We start from the raw sequence: 9845 nt of genomic DNA on the forward strand, positions 1-9845 counted from the left end.
GTTGACTATAGGTGTATTTAAGCAGTAGGGCTTTAGATATGTATAAAAATGTTTATTCTGTCATCTGTCTTGGATGGGACATTGCTGTGACTTTTCAAGATCTCAAGATCTTAGATGAAATAATGTGTTGTCCTTTTTTTTTTTTTTTTTTTTCCCATTGTGTATAGTGGGGCTCCCGAAAAAACCTGTTGGCAGTGAACAATATCAGCTCTGTGGTGATCCTCAGTGAACAGGCCATGTCCTCACATTTTCATCAGCAAGTGGCAGTTGTGCAGGTGTCTCCCAACCTGTTTAATGTGACAGTCTTCAGCACAGGAGCCACACACAGCCTTCACCTTGACATGAATGTTAATGGAGTCTTTGCTACCCAGGTTAGTTTGTTTTGGTTTGATTTTTTTTTTCATTTATTTGTGCCATTGATGTATGGAGACCAAGCTTTCTAAGTCTTAAAGATAACCCTTCTTTGACACTTGATTGTGTTATGAAAGTATTGCTGTGAAGGTAGCAGTGATGCTGTGGTAGAGCTGATTTTTTAGGTAGCACAATGACTCAGTATTTTTCTGGGTCCTGAACAAAAGCCTTTCAATCCAGTGGTGGCTTTTAAGTGGTGGCTATTGTGTGGAAGGTCTTGCTGTGTTACTGCATGAATTCCTGTATGACTCAAGAGAAACTGAATGTATATATTCTTTTGCTTTTTGGGTTGTTTTAGGATGCAGTAGTATTCTGGAATGGGAAGCAAGTTACTGTCTTTGAGTGCTCAGGAGATACCTTCAGAAATGCAGGTAGGACTGAGAACACTCTAATTAGATTTGGAGTGGTTCTCTTCCTCCAGAGTTACATGTTCTGTCATACCTAGGCTTGAAAGAAATCCCCAGAGCTAGCATATCATATAGGACCACCTTGCTCAAAACATGATGTGAAGATATAAGGCTGCTTCTTTTTATCCTTTAAGTGATTCCAGCAGTTGGTGAAGAACAGAATTTTTTTCCTTCTTTTGTAGCCATAGCTCCTGCTGCCTTCTCCAGACAGGTCATGATGATTGCTATTGAAGGCTTTTCTATTTTGTGTGGGAGAAAGTGCAATAAATCTTTCATGGCACTTACATAGGAACTGAGGAGTGGGTTTTAGTCCCAGCTGTCAGGAAAATTTGTTCTGTAAATTGATGAATTTACAGCTAAGTCAAGTAAATTAACTTTTTTTCTATGATTGGTTCTCCCTAAATATTTCTGCCTTGAGAAACAGGTTATGCAGAATTCCATCATTCCCATCCAAAATCTTGAGAGTTTGGTCTTTTAAGAGCCATCAAGTCTTTTCTGAGAAGTGTCTTACTCATTTATTAAATAACTTCCCCATGCTGAATCAGTGTGCTGTTACCACCAAGGTCCCAACAGTCTACAATACTTGTGAATTTATTTAAGAACCCTTCTCTTCTGGCAGAGGTTCCTGTCACTCTTCAATGGGAGAAGGAGTGAATTCTCTTAACCTGGTAGTGTGTATCAACTTGTTCCCCTTCCTCTCCAACTTGTTCTGATGGACAGAGTGTCCATCAAAACACACGTTTTCAGTTGGAGTCTCAGCTGCTAAGTGTAGTGGCAGAGTGGATAAAGGCTGCAACACCAAAGAGTTTGGGAACCAGTAGAGAATGACAGACTGAAAAATGGATTTGGTGCAAGATAGTGGACATTGAATGCTTCAAGTCAAAATTACCTTCTTTAAATTTTATTTCCCTTTTTCAAATGATCAATTTATTGAAACGATGACTTTATTGTGATTGTTCCAGGCTCTTTTCTTTGTGACTCTCCAGTTCTTTCTGTGCATGGAGAAAATCTGTACACAGTTGAGCCCTATCAGGTCCAGGTCCGCACTCGGCAGGTAAGGACTGGTGAGACCATCAAGTGCCAAATCAGCCTTACTGGTTTTGAGGAATGGTGTTGGCCACAGTAACTCCATGCTGTGTGCCTAGGTGGCCCTGGAAGGCCAATGGCATCCTGGCTTGTGTCAGGAATAGTGTGGCCAGCAGGTCTAGGGATGTAATTCTCCCCCTGTACTCTGCCCTGGTGAGACCTCATCTCAAATGCTGCATCCAGCTCTGGGCTCCCCAGTTGAAGAGGGACTGGGATTTACTGGAGAGAGTCCAACAGAGGACTGTGAGGATGATGAAGGGACTGGAACACCTGCCTGATGAAGAAAGGCTGAGAGACCTGGGGCTTTTTAGTCTGGCGAGGAGAAGACTGAGAGGGATCTCATGAATGTGTATAAATCTATGAAGTCTGGGCCTCAAGAAGGAAGGGACAAGCTCTTCTCAGTTGTGCTCTGTGATAGGATGAGGATGGATTAAAGCACGGGAAGTTCCACCTCAACATGAGGAAGGTGGAATGGATGTGGCACTGAGTGCCATGGTCTGGCCAGTGTGGTGGGGTGAGGTCACAGGCTGGACTTGATGGTCTCAGAGGTCTTTCCCAGCCTCAATCTACCGACTTGACCCTTGCCATAGGAAAAAATATTTGAAGTGTTTCAGCAGAAAGATATTTGATGTTTTGTGTTCTTTACAAAGTCTGTTCCTTTAAGCACTACTGTACTGTAACCAACAAGTTTCTAAAAACTGAATTCTGTAAGGGTCAGACTTTGAGTGTCAAAATTGTGGGCAGGTTGAATATCACTGGCAGGAGCATGAACATACTGAATATTCTTACAAAATAATGAAAAATATCTGCTGCTCATTCTGTGTGTTCCTGTTCTTTTGTTTAACCTTTTTGTTAACTCTGCTAATCCATGGGAAACACAAAGAAATTAAATGATCAGAGTTCTGGGCTACAGTATTTAAGAAATATTGAATTCAAGAATGGGTGGGATTTGTCACAGTACAGACTGATTTAATTTGTATATTTATTTTTGCAGCTTTATCTTAAAGGACCTTCAGGGACCTATATTTCTGTGTCCTGCTTTGGGATAAGGTTCTGTTATTTAAGAGGAAACCTTAGGAAAAGGTTCTGTTATTTAAGAGGAAATTGTTGCAGAAGGATGCCTCTAAATGTTGAGGTTTTAGGAGGCTATGCATCCAGTTTTCAACCTGAAACAGAGATTGCTTTTGTAGAGACCACATGAGTGAAGTTTCACTCATTTTACTGGTAGTGATTTGTCTAAGACAGAAGTTCAGCAGTTAGGCACTCAAGTTGGTGCCAAAATAAGTCTCTTCTAGTTGAGCTCTGAACATACAACCCTGGTGTTGCCCATTTTTTCTTAGGGTACAGTCAAACAGCTGATGGTGTTCTCTGAAGCTGAGGGGAATCCGTGCCTCTTGGATGTCTGTGGGAATTTCCTGACTGTGGGAACTGATCTGGCTCACTTTAAAATCTTTGATCTATCTCGGAGGTACTAATAAGCCACTTAAACACATCTGCTTATTTATAATTGAGTGTGTATTTTGTGGAGAGGGGAAAACCTTTAGTTGGTTATGAGCTGATGAAAAGTGAATTGAATTTTGAGACAAGCCTGTGCTGCATGCTGATCCCTAAAGCACAGAATTATTAGACAAATCATGAGGTGACTATCAAATAGTAACAGCAATAATAACAATTTTAAAAGAAGATAGCATGAGGGATACATGTGTGTTTGCAAGTCAGTGGAGAATTTGCAGTGGATCAAGACCAGAATATCATTTGTTTCTGCTGATAACTTGACCAAGACCTTAATCTCAGGAGAACTGAAATAAAGAAGAAAAAAAACCCCAAAACACACACACACACACACAAAAAACCCCAAAAACAAACCAAACAAAAAAACCACCACACAAGCTAAAAAAAAAATGCTAGGAAGGGTAAGTTTTAAGTATGTGAACAATAATTACCTGCAGAAGAAAAGTGACCATTAAGATGGTGTTAATACCACCCCTACAATGACATTTCTTTGCTTATGCTCCACAGTGGGTTTTCCATAGACAGAACTTTTATCTGATGGGCTATATTCAACATTCATGGTATTGTTCAACTACTGTAGGAAAAATAGCCCTCTAAAATTTAAAATTCTCATAGGATGTTCTTGCTGTAGAGTCTGTGTTGAGAATCCTGTAGGGGCTATGAAGTTTATTTTTGCTGATTGATTGAGGAAGGAGTATCTCATTAACTTCTTCCTGAAAGAAAGGCAGGTTGCAGCAATTCTCTGGAGAGGAAGCTGCAGTCTGGGGCAGTGGTGTCACAAGGTAGAAATAGTTGGGTTTTGAAGTTTTACTCTTAGTTTGAATAACATTTTGGCTGATGTGCATTACCAGTTGCCTGCCACCATATGATTTAAGTTTATTCCTTTCCACAGAAAGGCAAAAGTGCACTGCAATAGCAAGAATTTATCTGAGCTGTGTCCTGGCCTTGGAGGGATTGCATCTGTCAAGTGCAATGCTAATGGCAATCAAGTCAGCATCCTTATTAGCAAGGTAAGGCAGAGCTCTTAGCTTATGGCCCTAGGACCTCACCATTGGTTAACAGAGTGGTGCAGTTCCAAGGAGATCACTGAAGACACAAGATTCAGCAAGTAAAACCTACATGTTCTATGCAGTGTATTGGATCTAAAAATGCCACATCCAAGCACATAAATGCTAAAATTAAGGTATATTAAGGTTTTGTACATTTGGTAAGAGAAGAAAGCAATATTTCAGTCACAAGCAAATTTGTAGCATTTCAAAGAAATCAAAAGGTAACTTGCTGCAGTATAAAACCTCCAGAAAATTTCTTTTATTTCTCCCAAAGAATGTTCGTGTGTGATAAACCCTCCAAACTTTACCTTTTTGCCTTTTTGACTTAATCCTTTCATAAACTATGGTTTTCCTTTCTTGTAGGCAGATGGGAGTATTGATTCCAAGATCTGTTTCTATGATGTTGAAATGGACAGGGTTACACTCTTTGATTTCAAGGATGAACAGGGAAAGAGTAGAAAGAATCTTTCCTCTGGACAAGGCATTGACAAGTAAGCTTTTATTTCAATAAGTATTGCTTGTGGATTTAAGACTGGAATCTGCCTTTTGTAGACCAGCAACACCTTGATATTGCCATTCCCCTGTCTTTGTGTAGGAGCTTTGTGAATGCCATTATTTTGATTCTAAAATATTAATTAAAGCTGGTGCATTGTATGCCAATCACCCTGCATATCTGTGTCTTCCAACACCTCAACTAGAGAGCATCAAATGAAGGTGTCAGAAAACAATCTCAAGATAAGAAGGAGGGGATGATTCTTCAGACATGCAGCTCAGCTAAGGAAGTCCTTGCCAAAAGAAATTATAGATGGTGAAGGAAGGGTTCATGGGGGTATTGGACAAATTTATAGAAGAGAAATGCAGTGAGTGTTAGGAGATGTGGAAGCCCTGTCTGGCTGAAGAGGTGTCAGAGAAGGATGGCTGGGCGTTGGGGAGGGGGGTGTACAACTGGCATCAGGATACCAATTTTTATAGAATTAAATTCTTGGAAAGCTGTGCTTCCTTGAGGAGTTCACAGGGCAGGAACTGGAAAGGTGACATTCTGAAGCTCCTCCTAGGAAAAATGTTAGTTTTGAAGCCTAATACAGGATGGGTTTGTCTGGATAAAAACTTGTGAAAACAAAGCCATCAGTTCAAAATGTGAATTCATAAAACAGAGGCCAGAAATTCTAGTGTCAAGGCAGCAAAATGCAGTGAACTGGGAATTCTCATGGAAGTATGGTGGAATGTTAGGGGGCAAATTCTCATCTGTTTTTTCAATAAGTTTTCTGAGTGTATTTTTCATAAGAAAACCAGTGTTGGAATTCAAGGTGGTTTGCTTTTTTAGCAGCTATCTGCTACAGGTCTTACAAGGAAAGAAGATTTACTGTCCTTGTCACTGGAAAACACAAGAAACTACCCAGCTTGTCAGGAACTAAGGACAGTGCAGATTTGGGTCCTTATGTCTGTTACACAGTGTAATAATGAGTAGGAAACGTTGGTTTTAGGTGTAGTTTCTTGGGTAGCCCAACAGAGGCCACCACAAACTAATAGCACTGTTTCTCTGGTATTTAAATACCAGATGGTGTGGATGTGAGTAATCCATTTCTCTGTGCTTCATAGAAGAAACTGGAATGAGTAAACTTAACCAGGAAACAGTAATCTACACTCTTTCCCCTTCTCTCTTCTCTCTCCTGAGGCAGAATTAAACACTACTGGTTTTTATACACAAACACTTGCATGTTTTTCAGTTTGCATGTAATTTATTTTGAATTCAATGGCATGAGTAGGACACTGCATTTCTCCCTTAATTTGCTTTCCATCCCTGCTCCAGTCCTCCTCACAAAGTCCACCCTTCATTGGAGACAGTAAATGAGAAAATACTTGAAAGCTGTCTTTGGTTTCTCTCCTTTTTAAAATCTGACACCTATTTATATTTCTCTTTTTCCAGAAGAATCCTAAGGCATTGCTAACCTAGTCTGATTCTCTGTGTCTAGAAGCTTAACATGGCAGGCACTGAAGTAGTATTTGGGTGTCCAAAGGAGGCAGCAAGGTGTTTCTTATTCAAACTGCTGCAAGACAGTGACTTTCCTAAGGCTGCAGGGATTGTCCTTGTGCTTGATGTGTTGTTCCATGGTGCCTCTGAATTCTCTGTACATGGTAGAAAGTTCAGGCAGGGTGCTGAGGGCAGGGAATGATCTGTGGCATGTCTAGAGCCTGAAGTGCCCCAGCTCCAGGGCAGCTTCAACTGCAGCTCTGGAGTTTAACCTCAGCACTGGGAATTTCAGCAGTTCATGGCATCCACACTGCCTCATCAATTTAAACACAATGGTCTGGTTGGACTGCTCCTTAACTGGATTGGAATGTGTACAAGAAGCTCTTTACTGCTGATCTAAGTTCCCAGGGGTCTGTACTTCAGCTGTCTTCAGCCAGGCTGGGCATTTCTAGCAGTGCTGGGGCGTTCAGCACCTTGGGGCAGGCTGCAGAACCCACAAGAAGACAGAGCTGAGGTAGTCTCCATATTACAGTCCCTGCACTGGAACCAGTTGAATCATTTGAAGGATGTCCAAGTATTTCTGGAGTACACAAAATCTCAGCAGAGGCAGATTTTGGGTGCCTGTTTGTGTTTGTGACAATACCAGCTTTTTTCCTACTGAAATCCTTTCTGCCCGATAGCCAGGGTTGGTGTATAGAGAGCAAACTGAAAGTAGCATTGCCATGTACAGGGTGTTAGGAGGTAGGAAGGTGTATGTGCTAATGTTACAATCCAGAGATTCTGGTATAGATAACTGATCATCATCTAAAAATTATCCCTGGGTTAGTTCTTTATTTACATTCATGCACTGAATAAGCTGGCATTACTTTGTTTCCCTTTCCACATTTTTTTCCTTGTCTTTTGGAAGGTCTGTTGTGGAGTATCCAGAGTTGTACAGTCACATCCCTGCTTGCCATTTTTGGGACCTGAGTGAACCAAGACTTTTTGTGTGTGAAGCAATTCCTGTAACAGGCCTACAATCTCCAGACCAGAAGAAAATCCAGGCTGAGAGCACAGTATGATCTTTTTGTTTGTTTGTTTTACCTTGCTTTACATGGAGTTTTTCCTGCCCAAGTAGTAAATCATTGGTTGTTCATGAAGGATGTGGGAAACATTAGAAACAATACAGTATTTTAAAAAAAATATGTTGTTGAAAACATTTGGAAGTATTTCTTTGACCTGAATCAGATCTGTCAGAGACACTTCTGAGGGGACTTCCCTCTTTCTGGTCAGGGAAGTTGATTCCTGAAAGGCAGAGGTGGAGATCTCTTTGCTGTAGGAACAAAGTTTGTGATGTAGAATGAGTTGTTGGCTGCTTACTATAGGGAGGAAGCATGCAGCAGGTGTGTGGGTGAGTGTATATGTTGTGTATTATTTTCAAGAGAAGGTTCTGCCAAGTGAATATGGGAAATAAAACCAAAGTGAAAGAAGGATATTGCAGCATCAGGCCAAAACAATGCTTTGCTTCCTTTTCCAGATGTATGCTTGGATAATATCATTCTTCAGTACTGAAGAGCATGGCCTTTTGCTTCATGACAGCTTTCCACTGCCTTCATCCTACCAGGCTCTTTTGGGGATAGAGGTGCCACATTATTACTTCGCAAAAAACGTGAGGAGATTTTTCACAATGCTTTCCCTTCCCATAAGTTCAGACTTTTCATTGTGTAGGGATCAAATTTAATCAAATTGAGGCTGGGGTAAGTAGAGCCACTCCAATGGGAGTTGATGCCTCACATGTAGAAATGAAACAAGGAGAATCTGATGTGGGTGCATTTGGCAGTATTGTGCAAATTGTACTGACTTGGCTTTTGGTGGGTATTGCAAACTGGATGCAATGTTGAAAGCACAAGAAACACAGTAATGGCCAGGCTGTGCCAACTGAAAAAGAGAATATGAAAAAAATCCTCTTTCTAATTTATATAAGTCCCCGTGCCTATAGCAAACGAGGAGGGACTATGTGTTAATTTTACAGAGGTCATAAGACAGCACATTTCCTACTCTAGACTCAGCAGAAGCAACCCATTCCTTTGTTAGAATGGAGCTTAATCCTCCACAGAATACCAAAGAGAGCAAGAATACTTATCTTGCAATGTCAACAAATGCCTATTTAATACAAATACCAGGAGTGCATGCTTTAACTTCTTAAACTTGAATATGAATCCAAAATTGTTTGCATTTTAGGTAAATAATACCACAGATAATTCTGTGCATGCTGGGAGAAATGAAGCCTGTTACTGACAGATTGGTTTTCTGGTTAAGCACTGACTGGTTTCCTGATGCATGCTAAAATGATTTTATGCTGCTCCCGTCTTGTAGGGTGAGCTTAACAGAGACTGAGTATTCTAAAGGCATTTATTTTTGTAAATTCTGCAGGAACTTTAATATTGATAAGACTCCTAATTCCCTCAATATTCAGCATAAGACAGGCCAATATGATCACATTTATGTAGTTTATGAGTAGAGTTAAATAGGGAGATTGTATCTAGATGTTCTATTTAATAGATTTAGATTCAGATGAGTACTTTGCAATTTAGACCCTTTCAAAAGAGCTGACTGCTGTCATTCTTCCTGTGCATATCTAGCCTTTAGAGTTGCATTCCATTTTACTTTCCTTTTCCCCCTTAATTTGAAAGGTCAAAGGCTGCTGCATTTTCTAATCTTTCTTTTAACACTTCCCCTCATCATGTCTCATGCTATTTTACTTGGATATTCTGTCTCTTTTTTTTCTTCTCTGTGGATTATTGCTGCCATTAGTTGCTTTTTCGGAGGGGATCTGTTTATAAACCTGTAAGTACCTGCAGTATTTTCCTTCTCTTTCTTCATTCTCTGTTTTTCTCTCTTCTATTTTGATTTGCTTCCCTCAGTAGGGTACTCTATCTTAGTGACTAAATGAGTAGTGATAGTGATAGACTGTTCTCTCTTCTGTGACATTCTGTATTTTGGGGCACAAAGGAGCAAGTTTTGACCTACTTGATACCTAAATAATAACTTTCTCATTTTAGCTGGGAGAAGCTGAGAAAGGACAAGGGGATCCTGCCTCAATGAAGGCCTCTCAGATGGTTGCAAGAAGACCCCTGAGATATTTCACTGGACTGGGAGACTGTGATAAGACCACCCGGGATGCCATGCTGAACTTCAGCTTCTATCTGTCAGCTGGAGACATGGATAAGGCCTTCAGCTCCATCAGGCTGATAAAAAGGTATCATAACTATTTGTATCTATTTCTTTATGGTTACAGTTTGTTTTTGTTAAAAGTTTTAATGAAATTTTGGTCCTCCTTAATTCTCCTTATATTTTTCCCCTCTCATTCTCCCTCTCATTTTTAACAAGATGAAATACCTTTCTCTTACATAAATTTTAATGTATTAT

The 9845-nt window shown here is 40.2% G+C and overlaps 1 protein-coding gene across 1 annotated transcript in view; it reads left to right on the forward strand.

Moving 5' to 3' along the window:
• Window positions 1–9845, forward strand: part of IFT140 (intraflagellar transport 140) — a 56570-nt gene that overhangs the window by 12353 nt on the left and 34372 nt on the right. Inside the window, exons 10-18 of the mRNA XM_030460135.1 lie at window positions 168–371; window positions 710–782; window positions 1781–1872; window positions 3245–3372; window positions 4309–4426; window positions 4829–4956; window positions 7345–7492; window positions 7954–8085; window positions 9479–9675. Coding sequence (XP_030315995.1) covers window positions 168–371; window positions 710–782; window positions 1781–1872; window positions 3245–3372; window positions 4309–4426; window positions 4829–4956; window positions 7345–7492; window positions 7954–8085; window positions 9479–9675 — 1220 coding nt within the window. The remainder of the gene's footprint in view (window positions 1–167; window positions 372–709; window positions 783–1780; window positions 1873–3244; window positions 3373–4308; window positions 4427–4828; window positions 4957–7344; window positions 7493–7953; window positions 8086–9478; window positions 9676–9845) is intronic.

This window comes from Calypte anna, chromosome 14 (genome assembly GCF_003957555.1).
Source record: "Calypte anna isolate BGI_N300 chromosome 14, bCalAnn1_v1.p, whole genome shotgun sequence".
Taxonomy (NCBI): Eukaryota; Metazoa; Chordata; class Aves; order Apodiformes; family Trochilidae; genus Calypte; species Calypte anna.